Source organism: Eulemur rufifrons, chromosome 9, assembly GCF_041146395.1.
Source record: "Eulemur rufifrons isolate Redbay chromosome 9, OSU_ERuf_1, whole genome shotgun sequence".
Lineage (NCBI taxonomy): Eukaryota > Metazoa > Chordata > Mammalia > Primates > Lemuridae > Eulemur > Eulemur rufifrons.
The window spans coordinates 43,791,539-43,817,636 of NC_090991.1; the positions used below are offsets into that span (position 1 = coordinate 43,791,539).

General features: G+C 35.9%; 1 protein-coding gene across 1 annotated transcript in view; it reads right to left on the minus strand.

Moving 5' to 3' along the window:
- Positions 1-556: 556 nt before the first annotated feature.
- The window catches only part of SMURF2 (SMAD specific E3 ubiquitin protein ligase 2), a 100,004-nt gene continuing 74,462 nt past the window's right edge, over positions 557-26,098 (minus strand). The window contains exons 10-19 of the mRNA XM_069481621.1: positions 23,207-23,365; positions 15,495-15,690; positions 14,310-14,413; positions 11,410-11,524; positions 9,190-9,368; positions 8,200-8,337; positions 5,018-5,138; positions 2,566-2,767; positions 1,199-1,274; positions 557-883 (exon numbers count right to left, since the gene is read on the minus strand). Coding sequence (XP_069337722.1) covers positions 784-883; positions 1,199-1,274; positions 2,566-2,767; positions 5,018-5,138; positions 8,200-8,337; positions 9,190-9,368; positions 11,410-11,524; positions 14,310-14,413; positions 15,495-15,690; positions 23,207-23,365 — 1,390 coding nt within the window. The 3' untranslated portion in view covers positions 557-783. The remainder of the gene's footprint in view (positions 884-1,198; positions 1,275-2,565; positions 2,768-5,017; positions 5,139-8,199; positions 8,338-9,189; positions 9,369-11,409; positions 11,525-14,309; positions 14,414-15,494; positions 15,691-23,206; positions 23,366-26,098) is intronic.

Genomic DNA, 26,098 nt, shown 5'->3' on the forward strand with positions numbered 1-26,098 from the left:
TAAAAACATTAGTTTTTTTTTTTTAAGTCTCTTAAAAACAGGGAGCCCCTGAACACATATTGTAGCAAATAAACTACTAAGTTTAGACTAAGTGGTTGCATCAGGAATTTGACAACTAAAATTATAAAGCTGTATTCCAAGAAATTCATGCTTGAAAAATATAAAAGACTCACTTAGGCTAGGTTGAAACATATAATGCAAAATATAATGCTCTGCTATAGAAAAACATAATTAAACATGTAAATGGCTTAATTTCTCAAAGATAATTATTCTTTCAGCCAATTGTTTACAAAGGTAGAATAATTCAAAGTAATTTTATTTTATTTTTTTTTATTTTTTTTTTTACAAAGAGCAAGTACAGGAGCTATTCAAAATCATGTATTCAATCAAAATGAAATGTGACTTGTACCGACTGCTGAAGTTGTCTTGATGTTTGAGAGACTTGAAATCGGTGAAGCGATTTGAATAGATTACCTTTTATAAAAATAGTAGTAGTCTTTAAGTGTAGAATACTGCCTAACTCTGGAAATGTAGGAAAAGTCAGCATTCTTTAGGTTCAAGATATTAATTTTAAATAGCAGCTGAATGTGGCCTCATGGCAAAGCATAAAGACCTTTTTTTCCTTGAAAAGGAATTTCAAAATTGTCCTTTCCCCTCACAGTGTCCTAAAATTAAAAAAAAGGGGGGGGGGTGTTTCTGTATTTCAGCATTCTTTGAAACTCTGCTGAAGGAGGCTGTCAGTCAGGGGTATAAATAGAGTCCTGGGTAAATCCTTGAAGTCCGTCATTCCACAGCAAATCCACATGTTTCTTCAATGGCTGTTAGCAGCTTTTCATACAGCTTTTCATAGCTTTCATAGGGCGGAATGTCTATTCGATTGAAGCTGTGAATAAGCAAATCCAATTTCAGCTCCTCCAAAATAAGTAAATGGCCTAGCAAGTATATACCAACACAGCCACATCGCTCTTTGTGTCACATAGAAAATTAAAAGTTTGTATTTCTCTAAAGTAGACATGAGCACTTTGAGGCTTTCCGACCAATTTCTGAATAGTCTTAACTTATAAATCACTTAAAAGGGTTGCTTATCATTACTTTTAAAGCTCCACTTACTAGTATGTATGATCAATGAAAAGTCAAATCTGTGTGGAACTAATATCTATGTACATGGAATGGGGAAAAAGCTACAAAAATAACTTACCAAGTATGGGCTTTAGGCAGGTTGTTAGTGCAGGCGTCAATCTGGTGTATGGTGAAGAGTCGTGGGCCTGCAGCACCTGCAAATGAGGTGAATGTGGGTCAGATCACCGCAGGTGCATGTACTGGGCTCCAAAAATCTTAGGATAAAACTGGCACATAAACCACAGGGTCTAGGGACAGGGCAATGCTGGTAAATCCACACATGCTACCAAATGGCAGCAGAAAAATAATCTGGGTTTTGAAAGCTGGAATTGACCTTGGATAAGGCTGGATTCCTAAATATGCTTGCATTTTAATTTGAGAAAAAATTCAGGATTGAAATTCCTTTACCAACTTCTATCTTATATAGAAAATCAATATCCCAAAAGCACTGAAAAGTAATTGGGCAAATCCAAGGTAAAATACATATATGTACACATTCAGAAAGCTGACAATCTAATGCAAATTTAGATTTCATGACTCAAACTGGGCTGAGAGCAAAAGATGGGCAGCCTATAGAATGAGTTTCAGTTACCACAGACACCACATATTAATACAAATATATGTAGGGGAAATACAACTTCACTGTATGTCTCTGGGCAGTCCGATAACGATGAGCTCTCTGAACAGGGAAGATGAGCACAACTCAAACAGGCTTTCCCTGTGGACTTTCAACGAGTGCGCCGTGGGCAGCACTATTGAATTATGTACCAGTCTTGCCTTGTACGTCCTCACTCATCACCACTGGCAGTAGCTTTGAAAATGAAGGGGCTTAAGAGGTAGAGGGAGTAATTGCCACCCGGTGAAGCACAACGATCATCAGCAATATTACCAACTCATCCAAAAATTAACCAGCTTGTTCCACAGAAAACAATTCTTCAAAATGGAATATGGTTGTAAATAAATGGTACTATGCCATGCAATAATTAAAGTGCTCTGACCAAACGGATGGCGTCCATGACTCATGCTGCCTCTTTCAAATAAAAGAAAGATTCAAAAAGTGGACGGGAGAGGCATCCCAGGTGGGTAAATGTTTTGCCAGGTTGAGATGAACATGGAAGTGGACTTCCCCTACAGGAATGTGCAGCAGAATTAAAAGCAAGGTGAGCAGAAAACGAAAGGCAGAGCATCAGCACGAACGTCTCCGGCATGCGGCACTCACTACAATCACAGAGAACCCCGCAGAAAAGGCTCTTGGGAGGGAAACAAGAGAAAGGAAGGAGAAGAAGGTATCACAACATGAGAGTTACAGGTAAGAAATAGAGTGAAAAGAGAATCTGTTTATAAGCACACGGTTTATAAAATAGCTATTAATACATAAACTGAACACTGACATCCCCTCCCCCTCCCCCACCCGATCTGAGCCTGTCTGTCCCTCAGGCTTTTTACCTTGTAAGGCCTTGAAGCCCTGCAGGGGCACCCTAGAGGATCCTGTCACAAACTGAAGTAATCGTGCTCGTCGCTCTTCATCAAAAAACTCCACAGCTTTCCAGAACCACTTGACCACATTGCTGTCTGGCGTACAGTGTTTTAACCGGGTGTTTACCTTCCAGTCATTAACGTCTATCTTTCCAAGTCCACAAATAATAAGCTGTTAAAATATTGCGGAGTAATGAACCAGTGGAAATCAAAGCCATGCCAAAAATTACTAAAAAGGGAACTTTAGATTTGCATTGTTGGTTCTCATTTAGTGGTTCTTAATCAAAGGTGCACAAAAGAATCATCTGGAAAGTTTTTCAAAATATACACATTAGGTAGGTCCTATGCTCAGAGACTTAATTGTGTGCATTTGGGGTGGCAGTCAGGATCTGTATTTTAAAAAGCTCCACAGGCATCTACACACCGCAGGTTCCCTCCCCAGGATCTGAGAACCACTGCTGTGACAGACTTGACAAGATGAAAAAATTGTGAAAGTTCTCTAATTTCATGACACAATTCTATAATTTTTTAAAAAATGGACAAAAATTGAGACCTAAAGAGTAAATATAGTTTATATGTGCCTTCCTTAGACCCAGGTCATATTATCCTGGTTTCAACACTTATTAACTTTGTGATTTGAAACAATTCAGTTCCTCCCCTGCTAGCAGTTCCCTCTGCTGTAATATGGCAGTAACATCTTTCACTATATCCTGTGAAAGCAACCAACAGTGCATAGCACCTCAAGAAATGTGTGTTAAATAAGTGATTAACACAATTTGCTTAATAATCTTAAAATTATATTGAAGCACAAAATACATGAACACACTGATACAGAGCTCTGCTTGACATTATGATGCAAGCTCAGTATAGATGAACTACATCAAAATCATTTTGATACTATTAATGCTCACATCTCCCTAGAGTCCAAGATTAATATGTTTATAATGTGAATTATGATAATATGCAGTATAAAACATAACTTCCAAATCCTACATTTTATAAAATTAATCCTGTTAATCCAGTATAATACTAAAACAAATGACATACATATGCTTTTCTAAAAAGTTTGATGATTTCATTAGCAGTAGAAACTACATATACTGAATAAAATCTCCAGCAAAGCTGCTATAGGATTCTGAAAAGATCACTGAATGGATGCCACACTGAACAGGGAAAAGGTTATCCAAAAAGAATTATGCATGTATTGAATAACAAAAGAGACACCTTTTAAATTCTTTTCTTCAGAGAAGTGGCAATTATAAGGCCAAATTCCTCATTTACTGTACAGATGAAAATTCATTATATCTCAACTTTATTGCCATTCCTATGTTTTCCTCCTCCTGACTACTTCCCTTCTGGACATTTCACTATGAATAATTCAATCACAAAAGGAATGGGGACAGTAATGAATCAAACCAATCTTTTTAGGTTTGCTAACAGGAACAGATTTAGCTAGAAAGGACACTAAAGTTAATGAATATCCTGAAGTCTGAGGATGGAAAATATTAGAAACAAAAGAAAAAAAATAAAGGTAATGAATAAAATCATGTTTTAAACAATTTGTAGACTTTAAATATTTATGTTATCCCTAACCACTAAATCAATCTGGGACTTTTAGTAGAATAAAACCTCATTATTTTTTCAAAGTAGTTCAGTAGAAAATTCAGATGTATTTGTTAAAGGTCTTAATTATAAAACCAGACCTGAGGCACTTTAAGGGCCATCTTTAAAAGGAAACAAAAAATTTAACCGGTACAGCTACTGTTAGTCTCAAGACATTTAGATACAGTTTATCCTTAGTATTTTAATTATTTCCTCCATGATCTTGTCTACCAAATGCTTTTTTCTTTCTTTTTTTTTGAAGACAGTCTCACTCCATCACCATGGGTAGAGTGCACCGGCGTCACCACAGCTCACTGCAGCCTCAAACTCCTGGGCTGAAGGGATCCTCCCACCTCAGCCTCCCAAAATGCTAGGATTACAGGCGTGAGCCATCATGCCTGACCAAATGCTTTCTTGCAAAGCTTAGTGTAAACCCAATTGACAGGAGGCCTTTAAATAAATTTCAATATGGTAGAGATCAATTAATGAGGTTTTATTTAACCAAATCAATAACCACTAAATCAGAATAGAAAATAACATTGGAAGTACATATAAGACATGAAATCTGTTTAAAATAATAAAAGGACAACATAGAAAAACAAACTAAGACTGTTCACAATATAAGAGAGATTGCTTACTTGTAGAAATTCCAAAGCATGAAAGGCATTCAAAAGCATGAAAGACTTTTCCTGTGAATAAGAATTCTCATAACACTGAACCATGAAACTTCAAAAGCACCAAAAATATAATTTTCCTCTAAGTAACAAGATAATTCCCAATCTCGTTATACTAGATGATGTCATGACACTAATGCACTAACCTCTAACTCCTTCTCATCAAACGTCTTCAGCAGATGCTGTGGAATTACTTCATTAAAACCTTTTTGCAGAGCCAGGAATTGAGCCTCAATACCACGTAAAAATCTCCAGTTCACATAGAGCCTGTAAACATTGGGCAGGGGTTTCAAATGATCATATATATATTCAGATCTGGTAATTATTATGAATCTCTACTTTCACAACATTGCTCTTTACAAGTATCTAGCATTAAGGATTTAGTCTAGGCCAGGCATGGTGGCTCACGCCTGTAATCCTAGCACTCCGGGAGGCCGAGGTGGGAGGATTCCTTCAGGTCAGGAGTTCGAGACCAGCCCACGCAAGAGCCAGACCTCGTCTCTACAAAAAATAGAAAAATTAGCCAGGCATGGTGGTGCGCACCTGTAGTCCCAGCTACTTGGGAGGCTGAGGCAGGAGGATCCCTTGAGCCCAGGAGTTTGAGATTGCAGTGAGCTATGATGATGCCACTGCACTCTAACCAGGTGACAGAGTGAGACTCTGTCTCGAAAATAAATAAATGTAAAAATAATTTAGTCTAAAGTCTAAAAAACAATCTCAGACTAATGGGAATAAAAGAATCCTGAGCTGTGAGGCAGCTCAATGTTGATAAAAAGTGGTAACCTTCTACTAGCAAAAGCAGCATTAACAAAGCAACTCTTCAAATCAGAGCAATTCCTAGCAAACTAGAAGTCTTCTAGAGCTTAGATGGGTCTGAAGTTAAAATCTTGATGAAATTTCTTTCTAAACTTATAAGATACATGCCAATAACCAGAATAAAGAGCCCATTCACTCAAAAATGACTATTTCTGGTTTTATTTGAAAATAAAACCTGATTGTGTTGGGTATTTTTGTTTACATTTGAGGGCGATCGATGGAGGAAGAGGAGGTAGAGAATGGTCATATCCAAAATGAGAAAGCACTTTTTGATAAAATACTCATTTGTTCCCTGGAGGCTGTAAAAATTCTGGAAGACGTAATTTTACCAACAAAAAGTGCACTAAACCTCATCTACTGTATGAATTTAGGATTTGTAAGTGAACTGCATTTATTTGTCTACCCGGGAAAACCTCTTCATCTCATACATCATGTAACTGACTCATCTGTCAAATCTGTTATCTACACATTTCCTTTTCCAAACGTGGTGAAATAGTTCTCTAAGAAATAAGTTGCTTAACATTATATCCTTTGGAGAATACCTCATCTTTGTATGTTGGGTTAACGGGAAAGCAAAACTGTGAAAGTTTTTCTTTGTAATTTTTTATCTCATAATACCTATAGTTGGCAAAGCATTATTACTGTGCTATAAGCATGATCAAACTCAAGAGAGTGGAATCTAGGGATTGAGGACATACTAGATCCTGGAAGTGACACACTACTAAGACATAAGAAATTCCCACTTGTTCTTTTTTTTAATTAGAAACATAATACATGCTTATTACATGTAAAAAGAAAAATCAAACATTAACTGAGAAGACAAAGTAAAACCTACAAGTTCATTCTTTCACCCTTTTTCTGCTATTTCCAGGCCCACCACCTCTGCTCCCTCATCCTAGACAACACTGTATTTGGTATGTGGCCATCCTGAACATCTTCCATATAATTAAACAACACAGATTTTGTTCCTACATAATTCTCCTAAGACTTGCTTTTTAAATTTGACCTCTTATGCAGTCTTTCCTTTAAATATTCACATAATATTCTGTTCAATGTATTTAATCAATCTTTTCTAAAAACATTATAGTTTTTTTAATAAGTAATATTTCACTATCCTTTATCCTATTTCTTTAATTGCATGTGTATATCTGCAGAAGAGCCTTAAACATGAAGCTGCTAGTCAAAGGGCATGTACATGGTTATTTTGGTGGCTGGTATCAAACCGCTTTCCCAAAAAGCTATGCCAATGGCACTTCCATCAACAGCGTACAAGACTCATTTGTAAACTAGGAAAATTTTAGCTGACAGATTTTGAGAATATCTCAAAACATTGAATATAATATTTAAAAATACAGCATACATGTTTCTGCGTAAATACAGTGAAGTTCAAACTCCTAGATTTGATTACCACGGTTTTATGTTTAGAAGACTTTAGTTATCATCGGCCAAATGAACCCAATGCTTCAAAATTCTTTTTTGGAGACAGGGTCTGGTCCTGTTGCCCAGACTGGAACACAGTGGACAGATCACAGCCTACCGTAATCTTGAACTCCTGGGCTCAAGCAATCCTCCTGACTAGCAGAAACCATGCCTGGCTAATTTTTCTCTATTTTTTGTAGAGACAGGGTTTTGCTATGTTGCCCAGACTGGTCTTGAACTCTTGGGCTCAAGCGATCCTCCTGCCTTGGCCTCCCAAAGTGCTGGGATTACAAGTGTGAGCCACCACATTCAGCCTCCTCAATTTTTATTTCTACTTTATAAAACCTGAAGAACATTTTTTAATATTTACCCCTAAACTCACAATGTGCTCATTTATAAACAGACTAAGTGTTTGTAATATACAGCACAGAAGCACTTCTGAATTGCCACTTGTGACAGCTACACTACACATGGCCCCAATGCCCCATGTCTCCGGGTATTCACAACTTTGTACAGCCTCTCCTCCACACCAAACAAGCTGATTCAATTTAACCAAAATATACAGCACAAGTCATGTTGGCCAGTACCAGGCTTAGGCCTTAAAAAGATCTGGCAGCTTCCGCTTTTGTGATCTGGAAAGGCAGCCACTCCATAAGAAGTCTGGTTATCTTGCTGGGAGGGAGGGAGGGAGGCTGTGGGAAGAGGGAGAGGCCTTTGATACCACACAGGGAAAACCAAGGAACCCAGCCAACAGTGAGAAGTAGGCCCCCGACAATGACCCCAGTCAAGAGCCGCTCCAGCCAGCCCTCAGCCATTTGAGCTAATCCTAGCTGAAGTATCACATGTTTCAGTGAAGACACTAGCTTGGTGTGTTTCAGTCCTAGCTGACATCTCATGGAACAGGAGTGTGCCATCCCTGTTGTTCTTGGCCCAAACTACTGACCCCTGGAATTGTGAGAAATAAGAAGATGGTTGTTTTTTACCTGTTTTGTAGTAATAAGTAATTTTACCTAAATGCTTACATGTTTTTTCATACTGCCATTTTAGAACATTAAAAAAAAATTCTCAGCCTTGAGAAGAGAGAATTGTTTACCTGACATATTCTTTTTTATTTTCTTCAGTAACAGGGATACTTTTGCCATTTGGTTTAAGTTCATGCTGAATAATTTCACCATATGCATTATGTTCAACACAAAAGGTATGGTCCAAAACACCTGTAATGTCATTCTCACTGGATAGGAAAAAGAGGGAAAGATATGTAAGTGGGAAGCCTAAAACACAGATCCTCTAGGTGTATTAATTGGTGAGACACATAAAACTAAGACAGTTGTATATACAACAAACATAAAGTCAGATTATGCTTATGAGTTCTTGTCCTATCACACCACCTACTTCTTTCAAAAAAGTCAAAAAGTTTTAACCTTAATAAACAGAGGAAACATTTCACTTCCTGAGTAATGAGAAAGAGCCCTGGTCAAAGCTGGACTTTGCTAGAACCACCAACATAGGAAAATTTCAGTTATGTCTGGCATTCGGATAAGAGTCCTGCTGAATCTGGGTTTCCCCAAGAGACCAAATGCCTAAGTATCCCCAGTGAGACAGAGCTACTTGTGTATTTTGTAAAAATAAATAATGCCTTGTATCTTCATAAACTAATGACCACTTACAAAACAGAATTAGTTCTTACCTTAATTTAAACAGAATTAGTTCCTAGTTTTAAAGTATGGTTCCAAAATCATCCCTTTATTAAAAGTGATGGCAGCAGGAATTTGCTATTCTAATACAGGCAGGATTGGAGCAGAACTTGCATCATGTTGAGGAAATTATTATATCCAGTACTTTTAAAAACAGAATATATAGATTTTTTTTTTCCTTTTTAAAGTAATGACACTAACTTAAAGGAATCTGAAATGTACAGGGAAATGGTAGGAAGGAAAAAAGTATTATTGGTCCTATCACTCAGAGAGCCACTCAATATTTTGTGTGCAAAATTTTTTAAATTCTACAAAAGCACATCAGTTTTTAAACTTTTTTTAAGCTCAGAGTTTAAGTATAATGAACAGACAGAAGACTCAATACATACAGTATCCACACTAAACTGTTATGAAGGTCTGGATCAACTAACTCCATGTCATCCAAAGTAATTGATTTCCCAAGCAACTGTTTATAAAAAGGCAACGTGAAACCACCATCAATATAATGTCCATGAAACACAGCCATTCCCATTATTCGTCCAACAAAGTGGAAATATGATAAATGTTCCTGAAATTGAAAAGAGTTTACATAAATACTCAAGTTAGAAACTATCCAGGGAATTTTTAATAAAACTTAAATATTGAAGCAACGTTAATTTTTTTAATAAGTATCAAATTTGTACTCTACAACCATTTAAATGAAATAGGTTATCATACCAAAGCTCAATAATTAGTAGGGAATATTTCTATAGAGCCTGATCAAGATTCTCTAAATCACTATAAAACCACATATTACAGCAGCCCCCAACCTTTCTGGCACCAGGGACCGGTTTCATGGAAGACAATTATTCCACAGAACCAGGCGGGGGCGGGGGGGGGGGGGGGGGAGGAGGATTTGTGCAGAACACAGAGCTGAACAGGTGGTGATTCAAGCCAGTGATGGGGAGCGACTGTAAGGCTATGAATACAGGTGAAGCTTCACTCACTCACCTGCAGGTCACCTCCAGCCCTCCTGCTGTGCACCGCCCCCAAGTTTCATGGTGGGTCCCCCACCCCAACCCTGCCACCAGGTGCCTAACAGGCCACGGTACCAGTCTGTAGCCCAGGGGCTGGGGACCACAGACATATTACACAGTCAATGCCTCTCTCAAAGGGTGTACTCACTTTGTAAAATTTATCTTTTAGAAATTAAATCCAAACTACAGTCCCACTGCAGCTTCATTAAACCACTTGCACATTCTGAGCCCTTTGTCATGGAAAAATCTTTTAACCTAAACCTCTCTACTTCCTAGACCTAACCAGAAATTAAATATGAAAACAACATAGATTTAAGAGCACAGATTTGGTGTCAAACTTGGATTAGAGGCATTTTTCTGCTAGTTACTGGCTATGCATACGGGCAAATTAACCCCTGGAAATATGATAGTAATAATAGTATCTAAAAAGGGTCTATGTGAGGAGTAAAATGAGATGACGAAACCCATGGCATTGGGCCTGAAGTATGGTAAGCACTCAACAAATGTAAGCTGTCATTATGACAGTGGTATAGTGGGTGCCCCAAGAACCTTCACCTAAAAATCTTCCCTTAATAAAGAATTCCTTGCAATGAATCGAACGTTTCCACCATATTTAAATATATCTGGTCTTTCATTATAGATTGTTTTGTTAGATATTTGTATTTCTAAATAATTTTACTTCTCTATTTACTAAGTAACCTTTATCATCTTTAAACCTCCCTTTTATCTTAAAATAGTTTTTTAATACATATGTTCACTATTAAATATTTAGATAAAATACAAACAAAAAAGTAAAAATCATCCATTATCTAATACCCTGAGATAACTTGTGAGGATTATAGTGTAGAGCCTTTCAAAGTTGACATATATACATATTTGCCAAAGTTGTATCACATTACTTGGTAATCTTCTTGTCACTTAACATATCACGAACAACATCTTTACATGTCATTAACTATTATCCCATATTATCACTTTAGTGGCTATGGAGCATGCCCTTGAATGGAAAGATAACAGAATATAAAAACAATAAGTTAACAATAGCTAACGTTTGTTGAGTGCTTAATAACGTATAATAGGGTTAATAATGTACAGCACTGTGCTAAATAAATGCTTAATGTACAAGGTCTCATTTAATTTTCACAACTCTTCTCTGAGGTATAAACTATATCTATTATTATTAACAATGATAAAATTAAGGTCTAAGTCAATGAACTTGCCAAAGATCTCAAAGCTAGTAAGTAATGAGATCAGGAATATGAGTCCGTATCTTTCTAATTCCAGAATCTATGTTCTTAACCATTTACGTTATTCTGCCTTATGTCATAATTTAATCAATTCCCCTCCCCTGCTTGTGGAAACAACTGTGTTGTTTCCAACTGGGGGCTACTATAAACAATAAACATCCCTGTGCCCAAATTGTTACACATATCCATAATCATTTACTTGCGAAATTTTCTAGAAGAGGAATTGTTGAGTCAAAGGCTATAACTAGGACAAGGACAAATAATTCATATATAATAAACTGCACTGACATTTACAGAGGAAAAACATTGTAGATCACAATTTAATTCACATAACTACAAATCATACCGGATTAACTGCAGAATCAGGATTGATCTGCAACGTATAGATATCGTCTCTTGAATATTGGAAGAGGCCATAGTATGGATTCAACATTTCATGTGACAAGAGATATAACCATTCCCTAGAAAACAATACATGACAAAAGGTTTTTTGTTAATGAATACATTTTTATTAAGATATGCCACTAATCATCTATGGCCATACCACCCTGAACGTGCCCAATCTTGTCTGATCTCAGAAGCTAAGCAGGGTCAGGCCTGGTTAGTACTTGGATGGGAGATATGCCACTAATCACTTTAGCAAATAATTTTTTACTTTGATAAAAGGAAATAAAGAACTAACTGTAGTTACATAAGATCACATTGGAAAATTCCACCACTGCCATATCTCATTATTGCAAATAGTAAATAAAAACTTTATTATATTGAAGTCACTTCTTGCTCAAATTTTGGACTTTACTACATTTTAGCATCAGAGAGTATGAAGGTATTATCCAGCAGTTCAACTACTCATGAGATGCTACAGCCCAGTGGTCTGTTACTTTTAATTACTAAATAAATTTGTAATCCAATACAAATATAAAGCAAAGGGAAGAATATGATTTCAAAATTTCCATGTGATCTACACTATCCTGGTCCACTCCTATCATGGCAGATTTATACTAGTTTATATAGATATGTAATATAGCTTTAATTTACTTTTAGACAAGGGTGTGTTTTGTTGTTGGTATTGAGTAAGGAAATTTCATTATCCATTTCATTATCTTTTACTGTATAAACCCTAAAACATATTATGATAAAAATATAAGTGGTCAGAGATTCCAAGCCACGTGGTATAGGTATGGATATAAGGACAAGCCTGCATTCTTAGGTATGTTGCATATCATTTTTTTCTGTTTTTATTATTAAAGAGACAGGATCTCACTCTGTTGTGCAGGGTGGAGTGCAGTGACGCACTTACAGCTCGCTGCAGCCTCAAACTCCTGGGCTCAAGCAATCTTCCAGCCTCTCCGTCCTGAGTAGCTAGGATTACAGGCACATGCCACCATGCCCAACTGCCATACCACTTCTTGATTTCAAATGTACATCAATCTTTTTAAAACCTTATAACAGAAAGTACTACCACCTCAAAAATATTAAATTCTTCATACTTTTCAAAGTATGAAAGACAATTTGTTACCTTGGTAAAACTAAAAACCTCTAGTCTAAGACTTAAGATGTGTAGTTCTAGACTCAATTCTTGTCATTCCTCAGCTAGGGATGGTTATTTAAATGATGTCTTTTGATATTACAAATTAAACAAACTGAATGACATATTTTTAGCAAATGTGGTAGAATACTATTAACTAAAGGAAAATGTTTCAGAATTCTATAACGTGATGGAGTCTAAATCAAATTACTACCATAAATAATTTGAAAAACTAGAGATTTAAAAAAAAGGGAAGTCTCCACATTAGCAGCCTTCCCAACATACATTTGTATGCTTGTATGATGTGTCTTTTATGTTTTTATGTGTGTATGTTTTTTTAAAAGAACATCTAAATTTTGTTTCACCAAGTATTTAAGACACACATAAGAGCAGAACTCAACTATTTTTGGGTTCTACTACAGAATAAAGTTCAGAAAAAGCAGATCACTGCCATATCTCATTTATTCTGCCCAAACCCTGACAGTAATAAGGTCAAAAAACAAAAAAATAACTACTTATTTGATCCACACATATAATTATAGTACTTAGGTACTGTCAGCAGATAACTAAAAAGTTCTCCCAATAATATACTTTTAGCAAATGCTAAAATATTCAAAATCTAGTTACGAGTAAATAATAAGAATTCCACAGACACTATCAAAGTCCTAAGTATGACATATGAGATCATTTTTAAAAATCCAAACTAAAGAAACTACCCATTTGGAGGTTAAAAGGTGACAGAATGAAAGTAAGTCTACAGACGAAAACATGTAATACTAAATAACCATTAATGGGTCCTAGTGGAAACAATTTAATTTAGGTTGGATTTAAATCAGGGGAAGTGGAATCATAATTGTCCTTAGAACATTTTAATATAAAGCTATGATGTTTCTTCTACATTTACAAAAAGTGGATTTTCACAACTGGAAAAAAAATCCTGATAGCATTACACACACACACACACACACATATATAGTTGACCAATGAACAGCATAAGTTTGAACAGCATGGGTCCACTTATAGGTGGATTTTCAACCAAACATGATCAAAAATATTAATGAGATATAAAATCCACATACATGGAGGACTGACTTTTCATATACAGGTTCTGCAGGGCCAACTGTGTGGTATTCTGAGGGATGAAATTAATCAATTTGACTTGATCTATGAAAAATGAATGTAGCAGAAATATTACACTTTCTGTATTGAAACATTCTAAGGACCATGACATAAACATGTGTTTACACAAGTGTATATACACACCTGTATGCACACACATCCATTTAACAAGGTAAAAAAGCACAGCAATGGAAGCAAAGGAAACATCCAGTCTAGATTACATACCATTAAAGTTTAAAAACTGTCCCTGAATTGTCAGGAACAATTGTAAAGCAGAGGCAATCACATATGCTGAAGGAAAGAGATGGAGAAATTATATGGCCTGCAAGTCCTACCCAGGATCCATGTATGTTTGCAGCACGGTTTTCAGAGAAAGTCTCACTGGGCTGTATGATCTATAGTGGAGTTCTACAATACTCTTCTGGTAGCAGTACTATCCTAACTTTGTTATGAATATATCTATTAAGATACCCTCTGCATTGCAAACATTAGGTAACGATATACCAGAAAATAAATGTGAATAGAAATTTACACAAAAAGTATCTTAAATTTGTAAGTATAAAGATTCATGTGACATTAACTGGCAAGCAAGTCCTTACCTGGCAACCCCTCCATAGTCAAGGCCTTCTTCTCCTCGAAATTTTATCATTAATCGCTTCCAGAGATCTTTTGGTCTCATTTTCATGACCTGTCGATATGATTCCTGAAAAAATATTTTGACATACTTTTTAAGTACTTTTAACCTACTATTCAAACTCTCCCTCCCATTCCACCCACGAAATGTAAGTTTATTTAAATAAGATGAAATGTGTTCAACAATCAATACATAAATTCCAAATGTTTTAAAGTTCATGGAACTTTAAAAAAATGGATTTACAAAATGGATATAGCTTAATCATACTAAAACCAATTCATTTGATAAATATATTAAAAGCCTACTGGGTACAAAACTACATATTTTAGTTCTATGAATCTAAAGTTCTATAGCAATGGTTCCACCCATATTAAAACCAGAATCTGGTAGAAGTAGCAAGTTTTAAAAAGCCAGTTGACCTAGTTCTAGGTCATAGGCACCAGTAGAAACAAAGGTAAGGAAAAAAAAACCACAAATGTAAGAAAAATAAAGTTTTGAAAGAACATAAATAATCATTAACGTGATGACCTTCATTACATAGACAACTTTAAATCATTTAAAAATACAAATGAATAACTACAGACAAGGTTAGACTATTCTAAGAGAAAAAAGTTCATCCTTTGGGAAAAGGATTATCTCTTGTCCAGGAATCCTCTAGTGAGAGGGAAACACCCTTTCCTTTGACCTCTGACACCTACTATGAAAGAACTTTGAAGCTGATATTAGGGCTGTAGTCCAAAGATAAAAGTATATACCAGAAAGGAAGATTTTCAATACATGAAGGAAGTAATCCAATAGTAATGAGACAAAATAATTTAAGAGTCTCTTACCTTTCAGCAGAATTAGGAAGTAAGGGATGGATAATATTTGTGGTCTTTTAAAATTCATTAACAAGTAAGAATTTGCAATGCAGAGGCCAAACTGAACCAACTGGAACATCTGACACTCTTCATTCCAATTAAATGCTTATCCTACATATTAAATCTCTCCAATATTATACCCTTCACTCTCTACAGTTAAAAAAGAAGTTAATGAGAACTCTCCCAGTCTAAAGAGATAGGAGTCCCAAAAACAGTATTCTTGGAAAAGACAGAGCAAAACAGTAAAATTTAATTTTTCTCTAATTTAAAATAAGATTTGTAAAGCTTACCTCAAAAATCTCTTCCCTGGAAACCTCAATGCGGCAGTGGCCAGCCTGAGGCTGTTGTTGGGAAAGCTCTTGCCGTAAAATTTTTAGTTTCTGAACCAGGTCTCGCTTATACCTTGGAACTGTCAGACACTCTGTGTCATCAGGGCATAATGACACCACTTGCTGTTGCTGTTGGTCTTTCAATTGGTTCTGCCGACTAGAAGTAAACAAAAATATTACTGAAGTATTTTAAATAAAAAATTGCAATTGTATGTTTAAAATAGCATAATACTGTAAAACAAGCTCAGCTGTTATCATTTCCAAGCCTAATAAGGACATACAATGCTTTGCTTAACATTTTGGCAACAACAAATCAGCTCCAAAGTTTATTTCTCATAGTCCATATGGACTGATAGAACTGGAAAATGGAGTTTTATCCATAAAGCTTTATACAGCTGCCAATAACAAATTTTTGAATATTGTTTCCATTTTCCTCTACATAGTTTACCATCACCCATTTTAAAATTCAGGTATATGTCAAACATTGCTTGTTATCTAGAGTCTGTCTTTCTGGGAGCCAAACAGGAGTGTGAACTGGCAGCTTGGTAGGGACCCCTTCTTTTTATGTACAAGGCCAAATTTTATACCTAAAACATATGACTATACATAGAAAATACTGTTTTATTGAAAATGTCAAGTCAATATTAATTACTCTTATAAACATTATAATAGAGACAGGTGTTTTTTATACACACAAAGTCAAAATAGAATATGAATAAAAGTATTCCATAAACAATTGTATAATTCTATCTTTTACAAATGAGGCAGGGCATGGCAGCTCTCGCCTGTAATCCTAGCACTCTGGGAGGCTGAGGTGGGAGGATCACTTGAGCTTAGGAGTTCAAGACCAGCCTGAGCAAAAGCGAGACCCCATCTCTAGAAAAAATAGAAAAATCAGGCAGGCATGATGGTGCATGCCTACAGTCCCAGCTATGCAGGAGGCTGAGGTAGGAGGATCACTTGAGTCCAGGAGTTTGAGGCTGCAGCGAGCTATGACGATGCGTGCCACTGCACTCTAGCCAAAGTGACAGCGACACTGTCTCAAAAAATAAAAACAAAAATAAAAATAAAAATAAACAAACTTGTATCTCACACCAGACACAAAAACTCAAAACGAATCACAGACCTCAATGTAAAATCTAAAGCCATAAAACTTCTAAACACAGGAGAAAATTTTTTATGACCTGTGTTAAGCAATATATGATTTCTTAGATACAACACCAAAAGCACAATACATAAAAGAATGGGTAAATTGAACTTCATCAAAATTTTAAAGAAAATCTCTGTTTTTCAAAAGACATTGTTAAGAAAATGAAAAGACAAGTCATGGACTAGGAGAAAGCATATATCTGACATCTAAATATCTAAAGAACTATCAAAACTCAACAATAAAAACCAAGCAGCTCAATTTAAAAGGGTGGAGGGAGGGAAGGAGGGGAATTTCACCAAAGATGACGTATGGATGGCAAATGCACATGAAAAGATACTATCAGCACATCATTAGTCATTAGAGAAATGGAAATTAAAACCAGAATGAGATACCACTATATACCTATTAAAACATCTAAAATTAACAAGATTAGCCATACCAAGTATTAGTAAGGATGTGGAGCAAGTGAAAGTCTCATACACTACTGGTGGGAATATAAAATGGCACAAACACTTTGAAAAACAATCTAATAGTTTCTTTAAAGGTTAACCATAACTCTGTCACATGATTCAGCCATTCTCCTCCTAGGTATTTATTTCCATACAAAGACTTGTACATAAATGTTCATCATAGTTGTATTTGTCATAGTCAAACACTGGTAACAACCCAAATGCCCATCAATAGATGGATGAACACATTGTGATATATTCTTACAATGGAATACCACCAACAATGAAAAGAAATGAACTACACATGCAACAGGGACAAATCTCAAAATTATGTGAGTATAAGAAACCAAACATGCTGTAACAAAAATACCATAGGAAAAGAAAATGAAAGAAAAATAAAACAAAAAAGAGCCCATAACGTATGATTCTGTTTATCTAAAACTCTAGAAAATGCAATCTAATATACAGTGATAGAAAGTAGATCAGTGGTTGGCTGAGGATGGGGTGTTTTGTGGGTTGAATTGTATCCCCCCAAAATATATTCTGAAGTTCCAACCGTGGTACCTGTGAATGTGACCTTATTTGGAAATAGGATCTTTGCAGATATGATCAAGTTAAGAAAAGATCACATCCTGGATTAGAGTGGCCTTAAATCCAATAGGCAGTGTCCTTATAAGAGGAAATTTTAGATATGGACATACAGGAAAGAAGACTATGGGAAGACAGAAGACAAAGACTGGAGTGACAGGTCTAAAAGCCAGAACACCAAGTTTTCCAGAAACCACCAGAAGCTAAGAGAAAGTCATGGAACAGATTCTCCCCTCAGAGTCTCCAGAAGGAACCAACCCTGCTGACCGCCTTACTAGCCTCCAGAATGTAAAAGAATGAATTTCTGTTGTTTTGAGACACCCAGTCTGTGGTATTTTGTTACAACAGCCCTGGGAAACTAATACAGGGTGGAAGCCCCACAAGGAGGGACAGGAGGAGAAATGACAAAGGGGCAGGAGAAAGCATTTGGGGGTGATGGATATGTTCAACTAGCTTCATTGTGGTGATGGTTTCACAGGTATAGACTATGTGAAAACTTAAACTGCACACTTTAAATATTCAGCTTATTGTATGTCAATTATATTTCAATAAGGCTAATTAAAAAAAATCCAGGGACATCAAGCCTATTCACAAAGCCGTGGATGACAGACTGTCTAAGACCTGCAAATGGAAAAGGCGGCTTTAAAGGTGAAGGACAAAACTGACAGAAAATCCTTCTGGGATGGATGCAGCTATCCTGGAACTACCGCTTCTGATGCACTCAGGGAAAAAAATCTAACTACCCAATAAAGTGGCTCATTTCTTTATGTGTGCCAGGGTGCAAGGGACAGTTATGTAAGAGCTGATGTCAGTGCCAGCCAGGAAATAGCAGAGGTGCTGCTCTGCTATCCTTTAAGGCCTCTGCCAATGTCCAGAGACATAATCAAGCAATCGAATGATTTTCTTGAAATCAAGTGAATCTGATAAACAGAGGAAAGACTCAAATTGTAAACCCCTTGCCACAGTCATCACTTACCCCCCCCCAAAAAAAGTTTCCTACAATGCCAGTCAAAGGGAGGGAAATAGTGTTAAAGGGATCAAAATAAGAAGTGGGTAAAAAAAACTTTCATAGTCAGATCGACTGAGTTCAAATCCCAGCTCTAGCAAATTTTTATGTACCTCTGAACAAGTTATGTAACTACATGAAGCTCCATTTTTCTCACTGGTGAGAGGGAAGCAGCCTAGGATTGCAATGCAGATGACATGAGATGGTGCTTAACCAGCACTCAAAGCATAAGACGTGCATAGTAAATGTTAGTTATAACTACTACTAAGATAGTTAACTGGGTTAAAAAATCATGCTTTTCAAAGTAAGAGAAATTTAAAAAATGACTAAAAATGATTTTGTAGAAGAATATGCTGCCTTGGCAAAGTTATTTATTGAACCCTAGTGACAGTGTCTTGCAATAGTTTAACAACACTGTGCCCTGCCATTGACAGATTATATGCTGAGGCTTCGCACAATCTTCAGAACATCAAAAACATCCCTTTAAAGAGAATGATGACAATAATATTACAGGAGGGATTCATATAAGAGGTAAGGGCTGAGGGAGATAAATGCATCTTCATAAGAAACGGTTTTTTTTTTTTAAAGTCAAACATGATGTCCTAAAACACGTATTTATGTATCAGAGGCCCAGTACACACTTCTATTAATAAGTAGTAAATTCTCTTGTTGCTTCCTCCCAAAATATTAATTCTCAATTCTTCCTAGTTTGACTACTATATTCCTCTCTAAAACAGTTTGCCCCACCACATCTTTATCTGGCTCAGGTAAGCACCCTCTACGTGATTATAATGCAATCAGCATCTCCCATTTCCTAAAAATGCTGAAACAGGAGAACACGAGCTAAAACTCAAAGTAATCTAAAAATACCTGTGAATGTTATCATAATCCATACATCATAGCACCCTAAAATTCAGACTAAGGGTTAAACTAATTTCAATCAATTCAGAATTAGCCTGATAACAACTTACACTGATAACATTTTTTGCCCAAAAAAAAATATTCCACAGAGAGAAAACCAATAAAAACCATATTAGATCTATCAAATAAGGTAACAATGTATTTGATAGCACACATAGATTCAAAACTCCACTAACACCCATCTAAAAAATATCCCAAAATTTAAAAATCTCTTAAAATAGAAATAAAACATTAATGGAAAAAAGTAACTTCTATCCAACATATCCTGGTAAGGATTAATAAATTAACTTTTTAACATTTGTGCCTTATGACGCTCTTTTTAAAACTGCAATTCAAGGTTAAAGTAGTTTTTTTATATCTCAATGTAATAAATTCAGTTCCACATAATTAGGTTTTATATCATATGTCTGAATAAAATCTAATTCTTATCACTTTTAAGTTAATTATGATAAAAACTTTAATCCTGCATATAAAATAATTTTTATGTATTTTTGTCTAATACAACATGAATATAAAACCCAGGGAAGATTTATAAGGTTAGAGATTTTACTGATGACACTGGCAGTTACAGTTCTGAAATTCTGTCCTTAAAAAAACAGATATACAAATGCTTAAGCTTCTTCATAGCACAAAAATTTGCAAGTCAAAGATACAGAAGAGAGCAGCAAAATAATACTTCAATACAAAAATAAATTTCCAAGTGAAAACTTTCTACTATCAATATCCATAAAGGGCCAGGCACAGTGGCTCACGCCTGTAATCCTAGCACTCTGGGAGGCCAAGGTGGGTGGATCCTTTGAGCTCAGGAGTTCGAGACCAGCCTGAGCAAGAGTGAGACCCCATCTCTACTAAAAAAAAAAAATAGAAAGAAATTAGCTGGACAACTAAAAATATATAGAAAAAATTAGTCGGGCATGGTGGCACATCCCTGTAGTCCCAGCTACTCAGGAGGCTGAGGCAGAAGGATTGCTTGAGCCTAGGAGTTTGAGGTTGCTGTGAGCTAGGCTGACGCCACGGCACTCTAGCCTGGGCAACAGAGTGAGACTCCATCTCAAAAAAAGTATATATATCCATAAAGCTCTGAGGTAAAGCAAATGTTGGCCATATTAATGCAAACTAATAAACAGAATTGGAAAATAATAATTTTAGGTAAATAGTCAAATGTTCTTCAAATTACTTCCTGTCAGTTATTCCAACATTCAGAAAAGGCAACAAACATTTCTCACCATCTCACCTGTAGTCCTTCTTTCAGAACATTAATTTTTGTTCAGTTATTTACTACAACTAACCCTTCAGCCAAAAGACAGAAAATCTATAATTGTTCTACTGAAATGTTCCACTGGCAATATCAAGGCAAACTCCTGTTACCTAAAGAGATGATCCTGAGGGCAGGAGGTAAACAAAGTACACAACCACCTCTTGGAGCTTCTCTGGGCCTCCGAAAGAGCCGTTCTGGCTCTTCATTATCGTTATACATTTGCCAAGTACTTGGGTATGTTACATACTAAAGAAGCAAAAATAAATGGGATATGGGTCCTCTTCTTAAGTAATTCAAAGTCTAGTAGGGGAAGCAGAAAGGTAAAAAATTATGATACAAAAAACTAAAACAAAAGCACTCTGTAGAGAGCTTCAACATCTCATTTACTCCTTATCACCCCAAATTCCAATTAGTTGCCCCCATATGCCACATAGAAAAATCCATGCACAAAAGTAAAGTCCAGATGGGTTAAAGAGTTTACTTTAAAAGGCAAAATTATGAATGTATTAAAAACATTCATCTATACTTAAAATTTTAAAATACAAAGAAAACACTAGAAAAATGGGCAAAAGATATAAACAATTCTCATAAGAGTTGATACAATTGGTCAAGTAGACCAATGAAAAGCTGTTCATTATCAACAGACAATAGTCAAAAGATGTGAAGACACATCTTCACAAAAACAGAAAATCCAAATGGTCAATAAACCTATGAAAAGGTGCTCAACCTCCTTAGTAATTAGGCAAACTCAAATTACAGTCACAATGAGATACCATTAATCATCAGACTGGCAAAAAAATTTTAAGTCCAACAATGCCAAGTACTGGCAAGACTCTGGAGTAACAGGAATTCATATACTGCTGGTAAAGGACTAAATTGGTATAGCTACTATAGAAAATACACCCTTACATATTAAAGTTGAAGATAAAAATATTCTATGATGTAGCAATCCCACCACTAGGCAAATACCCTAGAGTAGTATTACTCAAAGTGTAGATTGCAGATCACACTTACTTTGCTATCTAGGCTGTTGATCCTAATGCACAGAAATAGTCCACACTTCTCTGTGTTTCTTCAGCTGCTTACTCATTGTAAGGCTTTTAAATACTAGTGACCCTCATTTTTAACCAAGGTTTTAGGATCTGCTATCCACAATAAGCTGAGATCTACTGACATAATGAGACTGCCAGTATAACTATATATATTTCAAAGAAGGAACCAAAGATATATATTTTAAAAATGCTTTCTCCTGTTATCCTAAAACAATTGGTACAGTTCTCGTTTAAATTTTTTGCTTTACTTAACCTAGCTCCGAAAAGATTAACAAAACAAGGATATTTTCAAAAGTCATCTTATAGTACTGTTTTGTTTGTTTTTAACATTTTAACATACCTGAGAACTTTACAACAAATGAATGAGAAAGGTAGAGCAGGTAATATCATCATTCATTTAGAGAAGATAAAGTGAATTATTGGGCGTCACAGTGAACCTGGTTCTCCAGATTCTTAGCCTTTTTAAAACCCTTGTTGCTATGCCACTGTCACAGTATTTTTGCAGGAACTGCTGAAAAAGATACTTTGCTACTTTGCTTGGTGATGAAGTTTCCTTTTCTCTCTTTCTTCTCATCTTCCTTAGAAAACAATGCCAATAAGTAATGGAGTTAGAAAAACTTAAGCAGCTACAGAGAAAAGGAATGCAAAGGATGCAAATAATATATAACAATGCTCAGGATAGTGGTTCACAGCAGACTGAAGCCAGAGTGCCTGGGTTTGAAGTCCGCTTGATCACTTACTGCCCGCCCAGTGACCTATGGGAAATCGCTTAACCTCTATGCCTGTTTTCTCATCTATAAAAATGGCATTAACACAGAATTTTTCCTGAGGATGAAATTGCTAATATGTAAATTACAAAGAACACCTGGCACATAATAAGTGCTATTAAAGTCTTAGCCATTAATATTAATAATTTTGTGTTACAATGGCAACACAAAATTAGCCTGTTCAACCTCTACTTCACCTGTCAAGCTATTGCCTCTGCAAAAGGCTCTCTTGATTATGCACCTTTGATACATACTCTTTTCCTACCATTTCAGGACTGGTTCCTACACATAGGAACATAGTGGGTTTAAATTACAATATTCATATCAGAGTAAAATTTGTCACACTGTTACATAAAATTTTACTCAACAAAAGTAAATTATAATTGGAGAACAGATGTTCTTTCACATTTATTATAAAAAGCACCTATCAGTTTCCTCTTGTTCAGACTCACATTTTAACATGTATTGTTTCAAAAACTTACTTTAAAACTAAATGCAAGTTAGCAGAGAGCCGAGGATCTGTAAATTGTGTTGTTCTGTTGTTATGGTCAACGAAATAAACTCTGCCTGTTGCGGTATTACGGATCTCCCATCCAGGAGGCAATGGACCAAGCTCTTCACAATTGATGTTGCTAAGATCCCTGCAAAAACAAATATAAAATAAAAAATACCTCATTGCTGGGCCCGCTGTGCCAAGCAAGTGTAAATGACACAGAACAATTCCATGAAGGCTGAGAAAATGTATTGTTTCAGAAACTTGAGATGTTCAGCTGGAATCTTCAATTCCCAATGGCTTAACAAACTCACATACTCAAAACCCAATCTATAAATGGCTTAGAAAAACTTATCACATACCCTACACTTTTTGTAAGTTCCTAGGTTTTAATGTAGTACAGATTTTAAATTAATATAAAAGCAATCATAACATCTGCCAACATAAACTGCATTTCAATACTTGTTTGACAGAAAATATTGTTTTATAAGTGTCAGTGATATAAGGAATTAGTTTTCTAAAATTTCCCTTCAATCATTTTTCTTTACTATACCATAAAATTTGTGCAAATAAATGTCCATTCCATGATTAAGCTCTACAACAAAGCAAAACTAGAAATGTTACTGAAATTATGTCACAGTATATTTTTTAAAGGATAACTGCTCCATTTTGAATTCTGAAATATGTAACACTAGTGAATGAAGAACTTGTTTAAGCCACCTAAGGAATAATGCTCTAAGGGTGACTGCTACTATAAAAAGAGCTAAAAGACTTTTAATGAACCAAAAATCATTACATTCTTACATAAAATGTCTCTCTATATAAGGGCAGGATTTCAGGATCTCAAAGAACGAAGTGAGGAGCTTCCAAGTTGGTGAACACACTGAGGTGCTGGTACAGGGTGGTGCACCCAGAGAGGGCATCAAAGCTCCTTGCCCCGCCCTCCATACCTTGCCCTAAGCATTGCTTCCACTTAGCTGTTCCTGAGTTACATTCTTTATAATAAACGGGGAATAGGATTGCAAATTTTTATCCTCCACACTGTTAGAACAAAATCTTCCAGAGTGGAGCTTCCAAAGTGTTGAAGTTGCTGTTGTCATCCACTGAGAGAGTAAAGTCATTGCCATCAGTGACCCCACTGAGGCAGTGTATAAAAATGTATGATATGCTCAGGTCATTTCCATCCCTAAATGAACATTTTATGCTATCAGATCCATCTGTTAATACCAAGGAAATGACATACTCTGACCAAACAAACTCAAACACCTAAGACAGTAAAAACTGTTTTGTGGTCCTCATTTAAAAAAAAAAAAAAAAAAAAAGAATAAAATGCAGCATGTCTAATGTAAATTTACTTATTTATTTTTTCTGAGACAGAGTCTTGCTCTGTCGCCCTGGCTGGAGTGCAGTGGTGTCATCACAGCTCACTGCAACCTCAAACTCCTGGGCTTAAGCAATTCTCCTGCCTCACCCTCCTGAGTAGCTAGGACTACAGGTGCGTGCCACTATGCTAGCTAATTTTTTTTACTTTTTGTAGAGCTGGGGTCTCACTCTTGCTTAGGCTGGTCTCGAATTCCTGGCCTTAAGCAATCCTCCTCGGCCTCAGCCTCCATGAGTGCTAGGATTACAGGAGTGAGCCACCATGACCGATCCTAATGTAAATTTAAACTATAACAGATAATTATAAATAATGACAAATTTCATCAAAATCATGTTTTAAACATTAAACCAGAAAAAGATTTTTCCTGAAATAATCTTTTAGTGATCACAGTAAAACACAATGATGGGCACATACCGCACTCAGATTTGTTGAAGCAGTGATTTTGACTTCTGCTATGGGTGCTCCAGGAGACTCTCCTGCTATAGAACTAAAGCTTAGGGGGCAAAACACACTATTTGAGACACTGCTAGTCTCAAAGGAGGTAAGGGAGAGTTCCAAAAATCCTCCTCAAAAACAGTGAACTGAATGGAGCTGGTACGTGAGTGGCAGGCAGGCCGAGGGGCAGACCAGCAGCAAGGCTGGGAAAGGAAACCTGGAACTTCCTCACTAAGCTGAGAACTCAAAGGGGGGATGAAGTGATGCCAGGAAAACTTCCTAAATTCCTACTTTAGGTCCACAGAATTCCAACTTCGTTAGTTGGATCAAACAATAAACTCATAATCAAAGAACACCAAACACTTCAGAAAGGAAAGCCACTATGACAGAGTCAGTAGGAACAATAAACCACAGAATTAGATCCCCACGTACGGTCAGAGACCAAAAAGAGAGAATAGCTATGATATGTAATGTTTAAAAAAATAAAAAGGTACAATCACAAAGATGACCTATCAATGAGAGATTATTAGGAATGAACAGATAGAATTTTTTAATGGAACTTTTAGAAATGAAAAACAATTACTGAAATCAAAGAATGAATAATTCTACTGATATAATGCAGAATTTGATTTCGTATCATTTTATTTAGAATTTTATAAATCTAAAGTCATATAGGGAGAGTGCTAAAGCATTGATAAAAGAGCAGAAAACTTGAAGTAATCTTTATATCTAATTGGGAACTGATTAAAGAAAAATGGAATGTTATGCAGCCATAAAAATATAGATCTGTATCTCAAGACTACAGTTAGTATCCAATATAATGAATAACAGGCATTAATCATTGTTTTAAAGAGAAATGCAAAACATGATGAAATGGGATTAAGCATACTAGGTATCTTTAAATAAAGTTTGTTTTAAAGAGTCTGATTTATGCAATTTTATAAATGCCTTTGAATAGTGATATTTTAATAGACTCTAAATATTTATAGTCTGCTTTGATAAAAGATCCTCCATACAAAAAGCATATTTGCTAAAGGATCCCCCCAAAGATACAAATTTTTAAGA